Genomic DNA, 22,850 nt, shown 5'->3' on the forward strand with positions numbered 1-22,850 from the left:
ATGATAGTCTGCCGAAAAACTGATTGCCGTCCGCGTCCGTCCGTTTTACACTTGCCAAAGACTTGATTTCATTCAGAAAGAACCGTTCACTCAATAAGTAGAGTCTGTAATCACTTTTTGGCAAGTGTAAAATGGACGGACGCGGACGGCAATCAGTTTTTGGCAGACGATCAATTTTCGGCACGACACCGGCATTGTAGGCTATACTCTCCCAGGAAACAGTCCTCGTCCTCCATAAAATGCATTGCACACATCTGAATATTTGGTTTGAACTGTTCTGGAACAGTGTTGTAAATACAACTTAACCTGTGATGTCTAGTTGTGTCCTCTTTTGGAAGTCCAAACAAAGTAGTTTCGCTTTCACAACGAAACACACAGCGTCTCCACGATATGGCGGCGGCGGGAACAACAATACAGCGAGAATCAAAGTTAAGCCTTCTTTCTTTGCATTGGGCGGTGTTATGCAAATCTTCCCACATCGTGACGTAGACATGTGGGGGTGTGTTTAAACAAGGCATTTTAGGAGGGCGTGGACGAGTCTTAACTTTTATAAAGAATATCTCTTTGGGTTTGAGATTTTAGTCTTTGCAATTTAAGGGATCGTATCTATTCACGAACAGCTTGTAACACTCCAAAGAGAAAGGAAAACTTGAAATCGCATCATATGACCCCTTTAAAATGCAGGTAGAAGAGTTAAAAGTTCAGTTTAACTGTAATGTCCCAGTAGAGGGAACTTGAGGGTCTTATTACTGCTGGACTGAAATGCTAAGAGCACTCCAGCAGTTCTGAATGGTCTTTGATGCGGAGCACTGGGATTTAATTTTTATTTTTTTAAGAGCTTCAAATGGAACGTCATATAAACACAGAGTCCAAACTAAATCAGCTCCTCCGGTTAGAATTTTATCGTGTCCTCTTGCGGTGAAAAGTTAATCGGTCTCTCATGGCTCTTGTTTTACTTGCTACAATCACTGTCATTGTCCATCTCTTCGTAACCTCTTTTTTTGTCCTCCTTTCAGCTCTCCCCACAGCAGGAGAGGAAAAGAGATCTGACTGTGTGGAGCAAGGTGTGTTTTGCAATCGGAGGGGCTCCGTATCAGATCACAGCCACCGCCCTGGGCTTCTTTCTGCAAATCTTCTTGCTTGATGTGGCACTGGTGAGCATACATATGGGAACGCTATAACTGATTGGTAGAGGATCTATACCGTGAGACCTCGACACCTGATTATAAAAATAAACTGGCTCAGTGATCGTTTTTGTTTCTGTATCATATCACTCCATATCGCTAGATAGAATGGTGAGAAAATTATCTCTCCTTGCTGTAATCAAACAAAGCAAGCGAACAATGCCCCAGAGCCCCAGGTCAAGGGCAGAAACAAGTGTGGGAGAGAAAGAAAGAGAGCAGGTGAGAGGGCAGAAAGCAGATATAAAACTGATCTGTCTTGGTGTGTGCACTACATCCCTGTGACTAACAATTCTCAGCTCCAGTTATCTTGTTCAAAACTCCTTCTGCCTCATTATTGCAACAGTTTCCATAGCGATAGCCAATCAGATCTTCTCATCGGAGTCAGCCGAGCAAATGAAGGATTGGCACCAGATGAAGTGTTATGTGGTTGAAGAACAATCTGTTATTGGCTTGATATTGCAAATTGGCATTTGTAGTCATGTTATTTTAATTCATTATCATAATCATTAACACACTGGTTTGTAGCGCAGATAGTTTTAGTGTTTACTTCACTTTGTTATTCTTCTAGTTATTTACCTATAGCGGCTAATAAATTAGACATTTCATGCATTCAAACAAAATAGCTTGCTGCTTTGTTTTTATATATAGAGCTGTGCGATAATGTAGGTACATTTTGCGTGGATATAAACTAAAGAATCATGCAACCAGTATTTGCTACATAAAATCTCTCTTATGTGAGTATACTGTACATATGAATATATTTATATATCCAACTATATATAATAGAACTGTGTGATAATAGGCTACAGTTCACATTTTATGACAATAGACCTTTTTCACATTTCCAGGTTTCTCGGCAGCAGTTTCTAACAATTCTTATTTTTCTACAGTCTGTACTGTAAATCCTACATTAACTAATGACTAAATCTGTTTTTCTAGTTGGATCCCCTCAATGCTTCTGTGATCCTGTTTGTGGGTCGGGCCTGGGATGCTGTGACTGATCCTGCAATTGGGTTTTTAGTAAGCAGAAGCCCATGGACACGGCACGGACGTATGATGCCCTGGTATGTGATAGTCAGAAATGCACACAATGAAATGATCTAGTAATGTGTGCTGGATGTGGAATATGCATGGTAGTGTTTTCTAAATTCATGAGGAAATTAAAAGGAAATGAAAACTCTGTATCTACTAAGCTGAAACTCTGGGACTGGGTGGGTATTCACAGAGCGTGAAAGAGAGACGTATTAAAGACAGAAATGAGCAGTAGCCATGGTGATAGAGCCGAGTCCATCTGCTCTGGGTTGTGTGTACAGGAGGTTACTAGAGTGTACAAGAGCACCACGTGTTATCATTTCTCTGGGATTTTGCTGACTGTTTATGCATGCACTCAGATGTGGCATGAAAAGTATACAGCAAAAATCTACAATCCCCATCACTAAAGGGCACACACACCCTCACACTTTATTAGTAGGAACTCGCTGGTTCTTTTTGTAAGTGTTCATTATGAAACACTATCCAGCCTAACAATTCTGAGAAAATGATTCTTGTTTAATGGTGTGAAATAGAAACTTTTTAATAAAGTTAATGGATTGAAGATTGTCACACCAATATTTAGTTTGTGCAGTATGAATACAGGCATAGAAAACAAGATATGATCAAGGGGTTGAAGTAAAATACAATGCAAATTTATTGTTATGTTTGTAAGGTGTGTGTGTCTGTGTATGGATTAATGGCATGTGAGAAAACGGATGTTGAGTGCAGAAAAAACCTCTTGCATTCTGATTGGCTTAGTCGACCACACCACCAGAATTGACCAATCAGAGTGTAAGCATCATGCAGGAGAGCTGAGAGAGGTAGTTTAAAACAGCAGTTTGTTAATGCTAGCAGTTTCAGTTTTGGAACGGACCACAAGAGATTTCTTGACCACAATAAGAAAATTATAAATACTTATTTAAAATCTATTTTTTAGAAATGTATATTTTTGAAATGTATTTAAATAAAAAAAATAGAAATTTAAAAAACGAATGTACAAATGCATAAAAATGTAATGCAATACCTGGCAGTCACATACACTGGCAATGTCAGAAGTCTGAGACATTCTATGTCTTTTTATAGGATGTGATGCATTGTGTATTTATTTATTTTTTCAAAAATACATTTCATTCAAATACATTCAACATATTTTGTTTTGACCATGTTGTCCCTTCTAACTACGAGATTAAAAGTTAATTTGCCCATTCAAAAATCAATACCTTCTGTCAATGTATTGATGTAATATCATGACAGGCATGTATTGTGGTGCTAAAGTGTTCTGCTAATCACCTGGTTTCTGTAGGGTGTGCACTTTAAAAGCCTGGTGGCATGAAGATATCAGTGCTGTTTATGAGAAGGAAGTGGAGCAAAATATTTTTTACTTACTGGGACTTGGCATGTATTGGACTTCTCCAGGGTGGGCAACTCCAGTAATAGACTAGGAGGGTTTTACAGCTTCCTGTGGGGCACTTATGACAAAGAACAGAGCAGCTGCAATTCTAGACTGTCATGCATCTGCAAGACTGAATAAGACATTAACTGTTTCCTCTCTGCATATCAGAGGTAGCCGTCTTATGCTGGTGGCTTCACTGCTGTTTATGCTGTGCTGAACAGTGATTGGTCATGAGTACACGCTGTCATATGCACAGTCAGTCAATCATTAATTATGATATTAATATAAATGTCCCGAATTGCACAAATCTTGCTTCATTTATAGACTGACATTGCTTAAAGTAATAATACATTCCATATATTCATTTAGCAGACACTTTTTAATCTAGTCATGCACCAAAATAATTTTTTGTCGAATCCAAAATTAAACTTTTCATTTAGCTAAAACCGAAAATAACGTTTCAGTTATTCAATTTGGGCAATTCGTTAATTCCGGATGCTGTTCTGTCATGTTCTCAAAGTTGAACCGGTCATAGTTGGCTAATTTTTGGTCATGGTAAAGCAAACACTGCTGTTAAATGTCACTGCTAATTAAATGTCACTGATTAGATAAATGATTTCGCCTTCAAAAATTCTTTGATTTTCTGTGTGTTGGGCAAAATTTTGGTGCATCACTCCTTTCTTTTAGAATGATTCATTAAAGGATTTTCCTTCTTTTAGTCATTTGTTTGTGACTCATACTACACAGATTGTGCTGTATTTATGTAACCTATTACATTTGCAAAAAGTATACAATGGAGCACACAGAATGGAAAATACTGTATTCCAAAATGCAATGTGGCCAATACAGATTCTGAAGTCTCCACCGCCCCTGTATTGATCATAGAAATGAAAGAGGAGCTCAGTGTAAGATGTTTTTCTCTCCTGCTGTATACACTTGTCATTGTCAGTCTGAACTTTCGATTTCGAAGTGTCTCTTAATGGTCACTGTTTTCCTAGTAGACTCTCTGATCGGATTAGTGCAGTTTTTAAAATGAGGTGGTGTGATTAGAGAAATCCTTTTCACATCCTGCCAAATTCTAGCTGGCTTGGTTAGTTAAACATCCAATGAAACCCTGCGCAGCAGAGGCTCTTGTTTAGAGCCACAGGGGAAAGATCAGTAAACTTCATAGAGATGAGGTTCACGCTCATTACCTCACTTAACCTCATACAGATGAGTTCATACACACCCCACTGTGATCATATTCATCCTCAAACCTTGCACGAGCAGAGATGCTGTGTGGGGTTTTTGCATAAGTTCTTAACCGATCTGTGCATTCCCGGTTCTTCCCCTAAAGCTTAACATCTGCAACAAGCCTTAGTACAATTAGATGAAGATGACTGTTTTCTCTCTGCAGGATTCTGGTGTCCACCATACCAGCTGTGTTGTGTTATTTCCTGATATGGGTAGTTCCACCTATAGAGCAGGGAAAGATAATGTGGTATCTGCTCTTCTACTGTCTCTTCCAGACTCTCCAAACAGTTAGTACACATTCTTCTAGTTTTTGAGGAATTCAATTTATCATTATATACTGTGATGCTATATATTTATATAAGATCAGTAAACTTCATAGAGATGAGGTTCATGCTCATTACCTCACTTAACCTCATACAGATGAGTTCATACACACCCCACTGTGATCATATTCATCCTCAAACCTTACACGAGCAGAGATGCTGTGTGGGGTTTTTGCATAAGTTCTTAACCGATCTGTGCATTCCCGGTTCTTCCCCTAAAGCTTAACATCTGCAACAAGCCTTAGTACAATTAGATGAAGATGACTGTTTTCTCTCTGCAGGATTCTGGTGTCCACCATACCAGCTGTGTTGTGTTATTTCCTGATATGGGTAGTTCCGCCTATAGAGCAGGGAAAGATAATGTGGTATCTGCTCTTCTACTGTCTCTTCCAGACTCTCCAAACAGTTAGTACACATTCTTCTAGTTTTTGAGGAATTCAATTTATCATTATATACTGTGATGCTATATATTTATATACTTGTATGTCAACTACTTGTCAAACATTAGGACACAAAGGATTTAAAAAGGGTTAATCTAAATGTTTATGCTTGAATGTCTTTTCAACTAACTACTTAAATACTCATTATTTAATGTATTTATTTATTGCTTTTTTTGAAAAAATGGATGAGTAGGACAGGATACATTGGATGCATGCATAGCAAATCATAGCAAAAATAGTTTAAATCACATATTCATACTTCCATTTGTGTTGTTTTGTAGTTTTAATAATGAGAATGAGAAGGTGTGTCCAAAATTTTGACTGGTATTGCATAATCATTGCATTTGTTAATTAGCATATTTATGCCATTCTGTCAGTGAGTAACTCTGTGTGTTTGTGTGTTTAGTGCTTTCATGTGCCTTACTCCGCTCTGACCATGTTCATCAGCAATAAACAGGAGGAACGAGATTCAGCCACAGCGTACCGTAAGAGCATTTACACTCATTTTTATGCCTTACTGTTGCAATCTGCTAGATAATACATGCAACAACCACATAATAACTGTAAAAGCAAGAAACATTTCTTATTATCAATGTTGAAAAAAGTTGTGCTGCTTAATGTTTTTGTGGAAACCTTTATACATTATTTTTAGGAATCTATGATGCACAAGTTCAAAACAACATGATTTAATTGAAATATACATTTAATGATATGTGTTTTTTACTGTCACTTTTGGTCAGTTTAATGTATCCTTGCTGAATAAAAGAATTCATTCTGAATGGTAGTGTGTTATGTGTGACACCTGTTCTTCCCAGCGTAAACAATCTGACTGTTTTTCTGTTCTCTTTCTCTCTCAGGCATGACTGTAGAGGTATTGGGTACAGTAATTGGCACTGCCGTTCAGGGGCAGATTGTAGGCATGGCCAACACCCCCTGCATTAACAACACATCCCCGACCAACAGCTCCAATCACTCTGTGCATGGCAATAACTCTCAGTTACTGGATAACAAAGTTTTTAATGAGGTGAGAGGGGGCGTGGTCATTATAAAGCAGAAGACGGTTTCATATCTCATCAACCTCTGGCACCTCAATCATCATATCTCTCTCTTTCACAGAGGCTTGCGTATATGATTGCATCTGCAGTCATAAGTTTGATCTATGTCCTGTGTGCTGTTGTGCTGTTTTTTGGAGTGAGAGAGCAGGACAGTGAGTTACTTCCCTTTACATACACATTCACATTATTCACACTGAGTCTTTACAAAATATGGAATACAAAAATAAGCCTAGAGAAACCATTTTACAGCAAGGGAATAGCGATATAATGGTAATACTTTTATTACATTACTTAAAGCATTAAGTATCATAAACTAACAGTGATCAATACTTTTACATTGTTTATTAATATTTGTTTATGTTCTTTATATACTAACACTTTTTAACATTTTTAAGTTGTTTAAAATAATAGTTGAAGTATTGTGAATGAACATGGATTAACAATAAATGATAGAATATTTATAAATGAACATCAAACCTAGCTTAATAAATGCTATTTGTTCAGTGTTAGTTGATGAGACCAAATTAATTAATAATGCTATTAGTATTACCTGTGCAGGTAAACAAATAAAATATTTCATATTTGTATTAAGATTGTATTTTTAAATTTTTTATAATTGTACACATAAAATACAATTTTTATTTTTATAATTTAAATGTTGTCATTTTATAATTTAAATATTACCCTCTCAGTAACTCATGAACTCCCTGCAGTTCCCTTCATGAACCCCCAGGGGTTCGCAAACCCATGTTGAAACTCTGGTGTAATTGTAGGCTGTTTACCGTTCACAAAGAAACTTGCTGTATCAACATTTAATGTGTATTTTGGTGCATTGTTTTTCCTCTTGTCTTTTTCAGATCAGGGTGGTTTAAAAGCACAGAAGCATGTGTCATTTCAGACCGGTTTGCGGCTGGTGATGGGTCATGGGCCATATGTTAAACTGGTGCTGGCCTTCCTCTTCACTTCTCTGGCCTTCATGGTAAGAAAAGCACTTTAGAGATGCATCTAAAACATGTCACATTTGTTCTGAAATGCTTAGTTGTACCTATGTTCATTTCTGCAGTAACTCATGAACTCCCTGCAGTTCCCTTCATGAACCCCCAGGGGTTCGCAAACCCATGTTGAAACTCTGGTGTAATTGTAGGCTGTTTACCGTTCACAAAGAAACTTGGTGTATCAACATTTAATGTGTATTTTGGTGCATTTATTGTTTTTCCTCTTGTCTTTTTCAGATCAGGGTGGTTTAAAAGCACAGAAGCATGTGTCATTTCAGACCGGTTTGCGGCTGGTGATGGGTCATGGGCCATATGTTAAACTGGTGCTGGCCTTCCTCTTCACTTCTCTGGCCTTCATGGTAAGAAAAGCACTTTAGAGATGCATCTAAAACATGTCACATTTGTTCTGAAATGCTTAGTTGTACCTATGTTCATTTCTGTTGTATGACGAGATTTCATTCCACATCATTTACAAAGATGCAAACTTTGTGTTTTCACTAGACAGTTTTTCAGGTGATATGTATGAGAGAAAGCAGTTTCTGGAACTGACTACAGCACAGCTCTACGTTACAGAGATGAGCTCTGTGTGTTAAAACAGAGAGAGAGAGAGAGAGACAGACTGCCATGCAAGAGATTAGGTTTAGAATCATAGTCAGCATTTTGACAGGTTTGCAGTCAAATGTGCAGTTCAGAATTGTTTTGAGACTGAGGTTGGGTTTGAAATGAAGACACTGTATGGACAATAATCATCAGTCGCTTGATGGAATCTCATTTCATCGGTCTGTTTTCCTTTCTCAGCTGCTGGAGGGAAATTTTGCTGTGTTCATCAAGTACACACTGGGATTCAGAGAGGATTTTCAGAACATCTTACTGGTCATCATGGTGAGAGTGTTTTTAACCGACTGCTTGAATAAGTGTTTTTGTGCGCTTCTGAATTGTTTGGTTGGGTGTTTTAACAGCACTCAGCAATTTGGATGAGGTTAGCAGTCTCCATAGTGATGAAAGACATGCGTTTCTGGTTTAGAAGCAGCATGACTTTGAGTTGACCGATGAAAAGACTGTTTATAACTTCAGCAGTGTTTGCACTATTATCTTGGAGTTGCATAATATGGTAATGAGGTTTTGTAGGGGGTCAAACGTAAATAACTGTTTGTGTGATTTGTCTTCCCAGCTGTCTGCCACTCTTACTATTCCCATGTGGCAGTGGTTCCTCTGCCGGTTTGGCAAAAAGACTGCTGTGTACATTGGCATACCAGTGAGTTTCTGATGCTTGTGTTACATTAGTGTGAGATGTGTTTGTTGGCAGTCATGATTAATCTTGTGTTTGTGTTTTAGTGGGCAGTGCCCTTCGTGATCCTGGTGGTGTGTGTAAAGAGTAGTCTCTTCGTGTCCTACATCGTATCAATCGCAGCTGGTGCCAGTGTGGCAGTGGCCTTCCTCCTGCCCTGGTGAGTGTTTTTCTGTTCCAGTTGTTCTGTATAGTCAAAGAAAAAGAAGACGGAGGTGTATTTCAGGATGTCTGCTAGCTGATATTAAAAGGAAGCATCTATAACAAAAAGCTATAGAAATGACTTCCCAAAAAGAATCATGAATGGGAAATATTTACATTTATACATTCAGCAGACACCTGTACCCAATGTGACTTGATTTGCTAGTTGTTATTACATGGGAACCAAACTCCTGATGCTATTGCCATTCACTAATATGAACATAAATCATTCATGCAACTAATAATGCCCTTTTCTTATTTTGCTATAGATTATTCTCATTTTTTGTACAATGTTAAAAAATTAGTAAGGAAAACGTTATTAAATGTTCTGAATATGGTAATACATTAAGACATTTGGATTATTTTATGTTTAAAAATAAATAACTGTAAATAACTAACTATAAAGAACCTTCACTAAAACAAACAAATTAAGATATTATATCCACATATTTTATATATACACTACCATTCAAAAGTTTGTGGTCAATAAGAAATGAATAGTCTGATTTAGCAAGGATGTATTAAATTTATAATGTTACAAAAGATTTTTATTTTAAATAAATGCTGTTCTTTTGAAATGTCTCTTCGTCAAAGAATCCTGAAAACTGTATCATGGTTCTAAAAAATATTACGCAGCTGTTTTCAACATTGATTATTAAGATTTTAGTTTTATTAGATTTCTTATTATCATCGAAGTCAGCATATTAGAATGATTTCTGAAGGATCATGTGACACTAAATACTGGAGTAATTGCTGCTGAAAATGTGGTTTTGCTATCACAGAAATAAACTTCATTGTAAAAAAAAAAAAAACTGAAGTAGAATACAGTCATCTGATCCCATACCAGGATGAATTATATACCAAGTTCATAATTTCACACATATAGATGCTTCTATTTCAGGTCCATGCTTCCAGATGTTGTAGATGATTTTAAAGTCCAGAATCCCACCTCTCAAGGCCATGAAGCTATTTTCTACTCTTTCTATGTTTTTTTCACCAAATTCGCCTCTGGAGTGTCACTTGGAGTATCAACACTAGCATTAAGGTAACTTTATATTCCTCAGTGTGTGTGTGTGTGTGTGTGTGTGTGTATTAAAAAGCCCTTTTATGGGTTTGTAAACGGATCATGATCTGTGATTTACATTCTGGCCTTCATATTTCATCTGCTCATATTTAGGTTCTTCTGATTCTGTCCCATTAGCTTTGCAGGTTATGTGACGGGAGTTTGTGTTCAGTCTGATTCTGTGAATCTGACATTGAAGATGCTGGTGTCGGCTGCTCCTGTATCACTTATAGCACTGGGGCTTCTCATCTTTAAAACGTATCCCATCAATGAAGAACGCAGGCAGTACAACAACAAACAGCTGCAGCTGCTACTGCGGTAGGACATATACTTACGATTTTATTTCTTTTTTTCTTTTTCTTTTTTTTTTACAAAGGTCTTATAAAATGTCATGAGTCACGTTAGCAACACTTGCTGCTGACAATAAGAGTACTTTTTCTCACAGGAACGAAGAACAAGAGTCTGAGATGGAGGCCTTGAAGCCTGACATCACAGCATGAAATACCAGCTCTGACCTACAGAGGGCGCCAAAATACATCTTAACCACTGAAATGAGGAAATCTATCAGCTGAACTTTCAGAGACAGAACTTTCCTCACTCAGTTGGATAACTGGACCAATGAAGGATGATGAACCCTAAAAAAAATCTGCACTACTGTTATCACAGCTACATATTTATACAACTAACTAACTACAAGATCCTATTTGCTGCTTTCAGTAACAATTACAGCTCTCCTGGGTGAGAACAAAGGGAGACTTGTATGATCAATATGAGGTTCAAATCTACCATCTACTAATACATCATATTTTGTTGCAACTCTCTTTTCTCATTTGATATGATGGATTAATATTTTGGTTTCTGAATGTGAAGGATGTGTTGGGTTGCAGTTGTTTGAGGACGTATTTCCTCAATGTGGTGAAGAATTGTTCGGTTTTTATTTTTTTGCACTTGGGGTGAAATATTTGTAGCGGAACAAAAAAAAATCATTTTCTGTTTATTTAAAGACGGCAGTTTATTAGCATGAGGAAGATGACACTTATTTGTCTGTCAATTTTTTTTTTAGTGCCTTATATTGAGTAAGAAAGTAAATTTAAGTCACATCTCATAGGAACATCAATTCTCTGAATCTGTGCAGCTGTGCCAAAGAGTCAGTGACAGACTAAAGGAACGTTTAGATGAAAAATGTTCATTGGTGCAGTATTTTTCCAACATGAAATGTTGGTATCTCTGTACATTTGTGTGTGTGTGTGTTAAAAAAAATGACTGTGCACATGAAGCAGTTTAGGCAGTTTCACAGACTGGATATAGTGAAATTAAAGATGGTACTGTAAGGTCAATTTCCATGCTCCGAGATCTAGAGCGGTCTGAGTTATGGACGTTATGTGCTAAATAGTTGTCAGTAATGTTATCAACCTTAAGTTTATTCTCCCTGTAAATACTGAGCTGAAATGTCTGGAAATGGTCTCAATGGAGATCGTCTTGTTTTGTTCAGCAGAACAAAGCAGCTGTAGACTGTAGTACAAGAGATTATTAATGGGAGATTATTTTTGTCAAAATTACAAACACCACCAGAACATTACACAACTGTACAATGTGTGTATGTATTATTTTATGGCCTTTATAAACAGACAGACGTTGTGCATTTATATTGTGCTTATTACATTTGTGTTGTAAATACTATCAAACCTTCAAAAGAATTTTCATGTAACTGGACTGGTTTGGTATTTTAATTTAATGAATAACAACTAATTGTCAAATATGTCCATCATTACTTGCTGTTATCAACACCGAAACTCCCTCCATTATCACAGAGTCAATGTGCTATAAAACATCGCTATAAAAGGTAATAATTCATCAGGTTCTGAATAAGAATCGGTTCTTAACCTGAAGAGAGGTTGCATACTACTGTGGAATACTGGCAAACCTTCAAAAGAACTTTAATTTATGTAATTGGACTGGGTTTAAGACATTATTTATGGCTTGGATTTGGTGTTTTAATTTCATGAAAAATAACTAATTGTGAAGAATCACTGGTTTAAGTTTCATATTTGACCAAAAAGCTAACTTATGGGAACCGAACTCATGACACTGGTTTTGCTAGTGCTATTAACTAATATGAACAAAAAGTCATTCATACAAATAATAATTCCTTATTCCTTTTCTTATTTTGCTTTAGCAAGGAAAATGTTATTAAATAGTCTGAATATGTTGAAAAATTAAGACATTTTTATGTTTAAAAATAACAACATCTGTTAAAAACCAGGCCATTATGGACAACAAGACATTATGGACTGGGTTTGGTGTTTTAATTTCATGGATAACTAATTTTGAAGAATCACTGTAGTGTTAAAAAAGCATGCATATATATATGTGTGTGTGTGTGTGTGTGTACAAGTGTATATATCCTGGTGGGGACTTAAACCTGAATACACACAGACTCATGGGGACTCGTGTCACAGTGGGGACCTAAATTGAAAATTACAAAAGCTTATAAATCATAAAGAATGAGTTTTTTTTTTTTTGAGAAATTAAAAATACAGAAAGTTTCCTGTAAGGGGTAGGGTTGGTGTAGGGCGATAGAAAATACGATTTGTACTGTATAAAAACCATTACATCTATGGAGAGTCCCTACAAGTATAGCTGACCAGACTGTGTGTGTATGTATATGTATATATATATATATATATATATATATATATATATACACACACACAGTGGGGGGAATAACTATTTGACCCCCTGCTGATTTATATATATATATATACACACACACAGTGTTGGGGAGTAACTAAGGTAGGTAACTAGGGGAGTGATTGCTCTAAAAAGCAAGACACCAAGAGTTTAGGACACAGAATAGGACACATGTTATTTGATAACTCTTATTTCTTATTTGGGTTTATGTGTATGCTTTATTTTTTAAGATTATTTTTTCCTCAATGCATTGTCAGATGCCAGTGTTTCCTGTCATATCTATGCAAAGAGTTGATTTCAAAAACACTATCATAGATATTAAACTATATCTTATGGTTTTAAATCTGTTTAACGATCTCAAAGAGGTGTTAAAGTCTGATTTTGTGGTGGCTTTAAAAATTTATTTGTAGGCTATACTATAATGATGAAGTATAAGTGATGAAGTATTTTGAGAAGTCTGCAGTAATTAATGTTGAGTACTACTGTAAGGTTAACCCTGCCTGCATGGTTTACATGTTTCAAAATGATTAACAGTTGAAAACATTAATTAGAAATGTAATTAGAAAGTAATCCCTTACATTGCTTTAATAAAGTAGTTGAAATAGTTACACTACTTATTACATTTAGGTAACAAGGTAACTTGTAATCTGTAATCTATTACAATTCAAAAGTAACCTTCCCAACACTGTATATATATCACCAGTATATAGAAGTTAGTTTTTTCCCCTGCTCTTTCCACTTGGCTATTTGTCAGCTCAAATTACGTTCAGTGTACGTGATCGAGGACCACTGTGTGTAGTTTAGATTAGGCCTGTCAGATAGGATAGGATTACTGGAAAAGTGATGTAAAAATGCAAATAATTGTTTTGTTCATGAACTTTATGCGTTTAATTTATGCATTTTGATTTTCAATGGCTACTTAGCACAAAATAAACATTTAAATATCTACGACATATTTTCATTGTGATGCGTCTAGTGCGTTTAGTGATAAAAACAGCTACAAAGGTTTTACAAAACACATACTCATCTATAAAATGTGCATCACTTTGCGTTTTTGCTGCTAAATTATATGTAATTTCGAATTAATTCAACTAACTGGAATTGTCGAATTCTCGCGATTTGGGGGCATGTGAGTTCGTGAACGTGATGAATGATGGGATGCTCTTAGCTCTCCGATGCGGGTGTTAGATGTTCGAGTGTGGATTTAATGTGCATTAATGCAACTGAGCTTTGCATTCTTCAGATCTGAGACAGTCTTGCACACTTACTTTCTGTAGCGCTTTCAAAGTGGCCAAGACTACAAGTGTGAGTGGAAGCCGTTTCTTCAGCCTTGTGGCGCCCTCTAGTGACCAATGCTGCACAGCGCGAGCGGAAATCCCTTCTATCCACCTTTTTCTTCAACGCGGAAGTAAGCCTATGGGTGAGACTTCCGGTTCATTAACGAGGAGAATAACAACGTGCAGTAAACGGTAAAACTGTTTGCACTACAAACCAGTGTGTTCATAATTAAGATAATACATTAAAATAATATGATAAGACACACCAACTTTCAATATCAAGCAGCAAAACGAACTGTTTTGTTCAGCTAAAAATAGCTGGACGGAGTGGACATGAGACCGGAAGCCACTGCAGACCCATAGAATTTACAAATGGCCGCTCCCATTTTTACGACAAGAAAAGGGTGGATAGTCTTGATTTATTCTATAGTCTAGATAGATTTAGTTACAAATCACCCCGTTTATAGACCAATCACGTCTAACCCCCGACCGAACCTTTCTCAAAAGGCCTTTTTGATTGCGTAGTTTCCACCTGTAGGAGACCCCTGATAAAAAGGGAGCAAGCCGAAGGAAGAGAGTTTCCACCTGTAGGAAAACGATACGTAAAACATAATAAAAACGTACTAGTACATTATTGATATGAAAGTGAACAACATAACTCGCGTAGTTCTATGTTTGATTCTTGGCATTTTCTCCAGCCCAACACTGTTAAATAGTGTCTCAGCGTCATCTTTGTTAGATAAAAGAGCCGATCGCCCAATAACAGCTCGCGAGAAACACTCTGGGAAACTTCTAGTGCGCGATCCGTTCACAAACACGCCAGACCTGACGCTCCAGAGGCCTGTCCTGCGGATCCGTGGCCGAACACCTGCGAGAGTCCCACCTGGCGAGGATTACCTGCCCAGATACAGCCGGCTCCCGGATGTGTCGGTGACCTGTTCACGCTCTGGATTCGTTTTAAGGGTAAAAAAGAATTTCTACGGTTTCTCAGCCATCGCAGAGGAGCTGACGCTCGGAGAAACCTGCACAAGTAACGGGGTCCTTGAGCCGCATAACGACCTGCTCTTCACATACAGGCTCACCGACTGCCAGGGAGAACAACAGGTCAGCGTCATTTCAAAAGAATGTAGTTTGTCATTTGTCATTGCCAAATAATGACACGACTCAATTCCAACTGAAAGGTGTTTCCTGATTACGTTGCCTACAAATATGTCCTGCATTACGTGTGTCTATCACACCGAAACTCACTTCGTTATCACCGAGTCAACGTGGGCGTGGAGTGTCGCTATAAAAGGTAATTCAACCGGTTCTGAATGAGAATAAGATCTTCCTGGGTAGTAACTGTTTACATGCAATCTGGATTAGGCCTACGTAATCAAATTCCAAAAATTAAGTAGGCCTACTTGTAACAAGATTCAATTACATATTAAAGGGGTCATATGACGTTGCTAAAAAGAACATTATGTTGTGTATTTGGTGTAATGCAATGTGTTTATGCGGTTTAAGGTAAAAAAAAAACATTATTTTCCATATAATGTACATTATTGTTTCTCCTCTATGCCCCGCCTTTCTGAAACGCGTCGATTTTTACAAAGTTCATCGTTCTAAAAAAGCGAGGTGTGCTCTGATTGGCCAGCTATCCAGTGCGTTGTGATTGGCCGGATACCTCAAGCGTGTGACGGAAATGTTACGCCCCTTAATACTGTGATGCCGTCTCCTAGCAGGATGCGACTCCGTCCAGCTGCTCTGCTCGTGCACATCCCATCATGGTTCTCTTTTAGCAGTTCAGTCAATGTACTGTTAGGCGTAGGGATGCACCGATACCACTTTTTCCAGTACTCGCCCGATACCGATACTTTTATTTTTGGTACTTGCCGATACCGAGTACCGATACCAATATTTTCATTGCATTTGTACATTTTTAAAATATTGGGTACAGAAACCAAAAGAGTATGTATAATGTTAGTTGGTTAACTTCATTTATCAAATAGATACAGTCAAACCAAAATATATTCAGACACCTTCAACATTTCTCACATTATCACAGTTTATTCATTATAGTTTAGAAAATGGTAATAAAATATGACAAGAACTCAGAGGTAAACTGTGTCAGAACAAATTCAGCTTGATAATGTCACATAACTTTGATAGAAAGGTATGTAATAGATTACAATCAACCAAAAATTAGACACAACAGCGAGAATAAAAGTTACGCCTTCTCTCTTTGCGTGAACATTTTTGTTACACTCCAAAGAGAAAAGAAAAATTGAAATCGCATCATATGACCCCTTTAAAATACTTGTCATCAGACGACAGTTACTTTTTTTTACTCATTAGCCTACATGATTACATATTATTCACACGACAGCAATAAATGATTCCAAATTTATCAAATCACCTCTTTTTAATCTTTTAAATTGGGCTGTGCAAAAAATCGAATGCGATTTTCATGCGTATCTCGTCAGTAAAGCCGCTCCTGTGATTGGTAGTAAATCTCCAGCACGTGCTTTGAGATGGAGCGGCATTTACTACACAGAGCCGTAGTTCACGTCAAGCTACACAAAATCACGTTCAAAATCGGCAATGAATCGCCTGCGGTTTTGAACGCGATTTTGTGTAGCTTGTCAGTGAACTACGGCTCTGTGTTCAAAATTACAAAAGTAATTTCAGGTTTAGAAGTGTTTCAACATTGCATCAACTACTGATGAACACATTTTTATTTGAATTATCACTCACTAGGTTATTTAACCTTGTATTACTATAGATTTGAAAAGCTTTTGTCTTTTAAACACATTAAAATGCAATTCAATAAAACAAATTATTTGAATAATTAAGTGTCACGTGTATGGTCACGGTTGTCTGACGTTGGTTAATGGTCACATGATATGCAGGTAAACAAATTAAAATAATGTATTATTTTAGTAAGTGTTTTATTTTGATTGATGTTGTTTTAAAATTACTTAATTAAATTGTACCTTTTTATGATTTAATTAATTATTAGCTTTTCATTAAACTCTAAACCCCCTGCAGTTAATTTACAAGCTCCAAAAAGTAGTCTTGATTATATTACCTAAAATGTGTAATGTAATGAATTACATTACTAACTACAATTATTGTAATGTAATTTGGAATCAGTAACAGACTACAATTTGTAAGCAATCTACCCAGCTCTGGTAAAAACTACATTAAAAATGTTTGGGATGTGAATGTGTGCAGTTTATGTTGTCCAACAAAACATACAAGTATAAATTATGTATACCACAGACTTTATTTTACTCATGAAAATACAATAACAAAAATTCATAAAATCCCCAGGGAACCTATGGCGAATTTAGTCTTCTGGGGTTTGACATCATTTTCTGCAGCATTGCAATAGTAAAATAGTTGTTCAATCTTTTAGCACAAATTGATTTGTCACAAAATGTGTTGACCAAGGTACAATCACAAAATTATTATGTTATGTAAGAGGTAAGATCCTAGCTAATTGTGTGTTTACAGTTCAGGATGAGGAACAACACTGTTTTGTTTATTATTTAGGGAGCATCATGTGCACAGTCTGGTGGTGAGTCCCACATCTCGGACCCTATTGCGCAAACTTATCAGGAGCAGATCTGGTGACTTTTGGATCCAGCTGATGGACGGTAAGATCACGGGTCACACGGCAAGCTGTATTTAATGAACAAATACACCATATTATAGAAAGGAAAACATTATCATTATGCAATAACAGTCTTATATCACACATTTTCCAGTCTGCACTTGACAGATAAGCATCACATATCTTCAACACAACAGAGATTTCTACAGAGATTTCTTGCCAGTTATATCATTGTATAATTATATAAAAAGTTTTAAAACCATATAGAATAGTTTAAAGAGCAGGTCATATGGTATTTTAAAGTGTCCTAATATTGTGTTTGAGTCCCCTACAACAGGTTTAAATGCATCTAAGGTCAAAAAACATTGTCATTTTCTCAGAATATACATTTAATATTAGAGTCATTTGCCAATGATTTCGAAACTATTCGTTCCAAGCAAGTTCGGCGCAAACCCCTCCCTTCCATAAGCCTACTCTGCTCTGATTGGTCAGCTGGCCAAGCCTGTTGATATTGGCACAGAGAGGAGTCCTTGAGCAAGTTAGCATCGCGAGCGCTACCATTGACAAAGCACCTTTACATAAAACAATAATATAATGCTCCAATCCGTTCTTAAAATAATGGCATAAAATACAAAAACACTTTACCGGTAACAGGCAAAAGATTCGAAAATATGACGACTCGTTAAGGCGATTCAGAATTGACTCTCTCTTTTGAGAGACAATATCTTTATTTATCATGCACTTTTTGATTAACTTTGCAGATTGTTTTCATTTAAGGATAGCTACGTTATAAACTGCAAAAGAGATATTTTTCAAAAACCCATATGACCTGCTCTTTAATGTTTATGAATATGCATATGAATATGAACTTTACTAAACAAAGCCAATATTTGAATTGTGTTGTCAGTTGCGTTAGGTTAAAAAGGCAAGCAGTTGCAATAACAGGCAGGCACTTCATGGATCAACTCTAATATATAAGCAGGGGGTATCCCTTATGTAATGCACTGTAAGCAGGCAACAGAGGAGATTAGAAGAGTTGCATTCCAAAGACTGTGCCATTACAATGCATGTTGTAACTTGCCCAGAAGCTTTTTATACATTCCCACACTTTCAAATATGTTTTTGACCTAACCCTGATTTAATCTGTAAACCGAGCACTGTAAAAGGATGCTGATGGTCTCATGTATCTATACTGTAGACTCCTGGTCTTCTCCAGTCAGGTCTGCTGTGTACCTGCTGGGTCAGCAGGTGAATGTGCAGGTCTCCACACGTCATCATTACCAAGGGGTCAAGCTTTTTATCAACAGCTGTTATGCAGCTACAGTCAACACTTTGAGTCAAGCATCCAAACACAGCATCATAGACAATTATGGGTGAGTGGAGCAAAACACTGACTTTGTGGAACATTTATCAGACACAAAACACTGTCTCACACACATCCAGGTGTTTACGGGAAAGCCGGATAAATCCAGGTGCTTCCAGATTCAGGTTCTCCAGGGCAGACAATGTTGTTCAGTTCTCCTTTGGTGCTTTCCAGTTCATTGAGGCTCCAGATGCCCAGGTGTGTTTGTGTTGATTCTTTTCTCACGGTTGACATATTTATGAAGACAAAACTGTGCTGTACTGTGCATTGTGTTGCATTCATTCTTTGTGTGATTCATTAAGTTCTCTGTGTGATTTATTGTAGATCGCACTCCATTGTGAGCTCTCTGTTTCTGGTGGTGGACCTAGTCCAATGCAGAAGTCTTGTTTTTACGGCCACACCGATAAAAGGTTAACAAGACTAAACATCTGTCGCTGAGTGTTGTAAAGATCATGAATAACTTTTTTCTATCATAAACAAAACCTCTTTTACCACAATTGTTCTACTAAAACTTTTCATTTGTTAGATGGATCTCTGTGTTTGGTCAAGATTCTATCTGTGACTGCTGTGATTCAGTCTGCAACCAGACCAAAACCAAACGAATAACACATGAAGGCAAGTAAATCATCAAACATAAATCCAGTAGTAGTAGTCACACCTTTGCAATATTGGATCATCACTTTATTTCTTACTATGCTGGTCAAAAAAGACCTTATCAAATGACTGCACCAAAAAAACCTGTGTATATCCATGTTAATTTGGTGTATCGGCTAAAAAAAAAGTCAAATTAAAGAAAAGACAAAAAACCTGCACATGATATCCACAGAAGAAATGTTGAAGAATATATATTACAAGGCAAAATAAATACAAATACAAGTGCCAAACACAATGTTTTTTTTTTATTATATAATACTTTTTAAATGTAAAACTTTTTAACTTACTTTTAATGCTTTAGATAAATTTTAATTTTTATATTTTCCGTTTATTTTTAGTAATTTTATGTGCATTTGTCATTTTATCAGTGTTTTTTATATTTCTATTCTAACTAAGTTTGCGCTTTTCTGACTAACATTTTTGTTTTAATTCAGCTTTATATTAATTACTGAAAAGGATTTTTAGCAGTTTAAATAAGTAGATTTGGTCATTAGTGCACAAACATCAGTGAAATAGTAATATCTTGTAATATTATTTATTTTTGGGTATGTCATGGGCTGATCTTTTCTTTTTCCTTCATTAACTGTATTATTTTGGTCTCAAATTATTCAGCATTTCCTATATATTTATAGGTGTAAGGTTGTAGCTTTAAAACATGGATTAGTATTTAGTAAAATGTTAGGTTTTAGGTTAAAATGGTGAATTAGTTCACAGGAAACAACAGCTCTATCTCAGCTGCATAATAAAGTTCATGGAGAAAATGAAGGTCTTGACCTCTGCTCTCTTTTTCTGTGCATCAGGGTTTGTAAGCAGTGATCAAGTACTCTTCTCTGATCCTGTGACTTCTCCTTTCTCAACTTTGCCTTCCTCAACTCTGGAATCCATTTCCATGGCTCATAGAAATGATGATGTTATTTGGTTTGAAGCCAAACTGGCCAAAGAGCCCCAGAGGTCCTACACCCACAAGGACTTTGCTGCCTCTGTTACCCTGATATCTTCTGAGGAGGACCATGATAACAGACAGCACACATCTAACACCAGCACAGTGGAGTTCATAGAGGAGGACAGGAAAGAGATGGAGGAAGAGAAACATGGGGATGTGGAGATTTTTATGGCAATCAGTAAGAGTATTGTAGGATCTGAAAGGCCAGATTTAGACCCTATGAAGCAGCTTGACGTTGCATCCTTGGATTGGTCTGGAGACAGAAAAATGCAGAACATGACAAAGGGTTCAAATTACTCACCGAAGAAAGGTCAGAGAGTGGAAAAAGTTCTTCAGGAGGACAAAGGTTCCACAGAGACTTCAGTTATGGTCAATGAAACCATGGAGGAACATCTTGATATGGATGAATCAATAATGGGAGACAGGCAACTGGATGAGGTGTTTCTGCCATCATTCATCTCCGAGGAAAAGAATTCTTCTGAAAATAAAAAGGAAGGATTGGTTTACCCGTTAATTTCACCATTTGAGGAGAAACCAGAGTTTCCACTTGGATCTGATGAGTTGATAGAGCAGGGTGTTGTAAGAAAACTAGACCTTGCACATGACTCAGATGATTATTATTTTTCAGATGGAATTTAATGCAAAATAACTTTTTTTTTTTTTTTTTTTACAAATAAACCAAAGAGAGAGTCATGCAATGCTTAATAATTAACTGGAATTGCAGGAAATCCTTTTCTTGATTGATAATCCATGTATTGAGAGATATTAAATTACTTTTGTTACATGGTTTCCATGGTAATGCCTTTTTTATTTTTTGTTTAAACAAAGCCTTTTTTAACTTGAATCAGAACATCCTGTTAATTGTAATCTTTAGGAGAAGCTGTTCATATCTAATGTCATTATGGGTCTTCATGGGCACATGTTTGGTCTTGCTGTCTGTCTGTACAATAAAATTAAGACCTTTGGGTAAAATCAGGCTAACTTTTGTCATTCAATGCAACGCCTATTCACATCACGTCAGTTGGGGATATAAAAAGACTTTTTGTGTTCCTCACTCCCACTGGCCTTTTCATGTTTTCATGTGTGCGATAATCTCCACGGCACTGTAATGGTTGTGAATTTGAATGAAGTGATTGTGTGTACTGCCATTATTTCTGCCACAATTCCACCTGATTATTTGGTTTCCGTTCGCACTAACTGACATGATTTTTTAAAAGAAAAAAGCTAGACGTACATGTACAGTCATGATCTGTGAAACAACACGAGTGAGATACTTTGCAAGTATGTATTTTATTTTTCTGCAGTGTTTTCTTAATGTAATAAGATACACCTATTACAGATGCAAGTATGACCATTCTGAATAGAACATTTGGAATATTAAAATCACTAATATCATTAGTGGTTTTACACAGTCCATACTGATTGAAATCGCAATACAGTTTACAGTTTTAAAAACCAGACTAAAAAATGATTTTGTAAAATTCCATTTTTGACAATAAACAGTTTAGCAAACATTGTTAATTTACTGCAATGTCACTCTGCCATCAGGTAAAAGTAAAATAAATTATCTCAATATTGAATATTGCACAGTAGAAAATTAACAATGTTGCACATAACATGTTATAAGTGACAAAATTCTGGGTTTGTTAAGACTTTAGCACCAAAAAAATCCAGGGGCCAGTTGCATAAACTGTTCAGACTAGTCTTAAAAAGTTTATAATTTTATATATAAAGTAATTTTTTTTAAATTCTAGATTGGTTATAACTTTTTTTAAATCAGTCAAAAAGGTATACGGTATACTGCTCTAATTTGAATTGAAAAAGACTGGTTACCCTTTGGCTAACTGGTAGTTGGTCAACCTAGTTTTTAAGACAGTCATTACATGGCTATATTCATGCAACTGGCCTCTGGTTAGTTCAGGTGGGAGAGACACTACAATTATCTGTTTTATAGAGCACTAGAATGATTGTTTGAAATGTTACATACAGTAATGTAAAGGATCAGGGCATGTAACTAATAAACTAAATACTATTTGTTAAAAGCTGCCAAGGTTAGGAAATAACATAAAATATATATATATATATATATATAGTCAACATTTGAAGTGGATCAAAAC

General features: G+C 36.5%; 2 protein-coding genes and 1 long non-coding RNA gene across 4 annotated transcripts in view; 2 read left to right on the forward strand and 1 right to left on the reverse strand.

Moving 5' to 3' along the window:
* The window catches only part of mfsd2aa (MFSD2 lysolipid transporter A, lysophospholipid a), a 23,517-nt gene extending 4,171 nt beyond the window's left edge, over positions 1 to 19,346 (forward strand). Inside the window, exons 2-15 of one of the 2 annotated variants that reach the window (XR_001636064.1) lie at positions 1,017 to 1,154; positions 2,124 to 2,248; positions 5,006 to 5,129; positions 6,012 to 6,090; positions 6,463 to 6,629; positions 6,722 to 6,812; positions 7,518 to 7,639; positions 8,454 to 8,537; positions 8,827 to 8,910; positions 8,991 to 9,103; positions 10,046 to 10,189; positions 10,346 to 10,525; positions 10,653 to 11,456; positions 19,335 to 19,346. Coding sequence is in view for 1 of the 2 variants with exons in the window: in XM_016508710.1 (XP_016364196.1) it covers positions 1,017 to 1,154; positions 2,124 to 2,248; positions 5,006 to 5,129; positions 6,012 to 6,090; positions 6,463 to 6,629; positions 6,722 to 6,812; positions 7,518 to 7,639; positions 8,454 to 8,537; positions 8,827 to 8,910; positions 8,991 to 9,103; positions 10,046 to 10,189; positions 10,346 to 10,525; positions 10,653 to 10,707 (1,506 nt within the window). In the remaining variant the exon portion in view is untranslated. Of the gene's footprint in view, positions 1 to 1,016; positions 1,155 to 2,123; positions 2,249 to 5,005; positions 5,130 to 6,011; positions 6,091 to 6,462; positions 6,630 to 6,721; positions 6,813 to 7,517; positions 7,640 to 8,453; positions 8,538 to 8,826; positions 8,911 to 8,990; positions 9,104 to 10,045; positions 10,190 to 10,345; positions 10,526 to 10,652; positions 11,705 to 19,334 lie in introns of those variants that run through there. The other variant, XM_016508710.1, reaches the window with a different exon arrangement.
* Positions 6,940 to 22,460, reverse strand: LOC107705422 (uncharacterized). The gene is made up of 3 exons (XR_001636065.1): positions 22,062 to 22,460; positions 19,937 to 19,943; positions 6,940 to 6,950 (listed from the first exon to the last, which is right to left on the reverse strand). It is a non-coding gene; the product is annotated as an uncharacterized LOC107705422 (long non-coding RNA).
* On the forward strand, positions 14,551 to 21,763 carry LOC107705420 (uncharacterized). Its single transcript, XM_016508709.1, has 8 exons — positions 14,551 to 15,279; positions 15,357 to 15,469; positions 17,713 to 17,816; positions 18,972 to 19,146; positions 19,217 to 19,334; positions 19,461 to 19,546; positions 19,663 to 19,751; positions 20,591 to 21,763. The coding sequence occupies exons 1-8, from the start codon at positions 14,815 to 14,817 to the stop codon at positions 21,370 to 21,372; spliced, it is 1,932 nt and encodes a 643-aa protein (XP_016364195.1). The 5' UTR covers positions 14,551 to 14,814; the 3' UTR covers positions 21,373 to 21,763.
* Positions 22,461 to 22,850: the final 390 nt, after the last annotated feature.

Source organism: Sinocyclocheilus rhinocerous, unplaced genomic scaffold (genome assembly GCF_001515625.1).
Source record: "Sinocyclocheilus rhinocerous isolate Xijiao unplaced genomic scaffold, SAMN03320098_v1.1 scaffold564, whole genome shotgun sequence".
NCBI lineage: Eukaryota > Metazoa > Chordata > Actinopteri > Cypriniformes > Cyprinidae > Sinocyclocheilus > Sinocyclocheilus rhinocerous.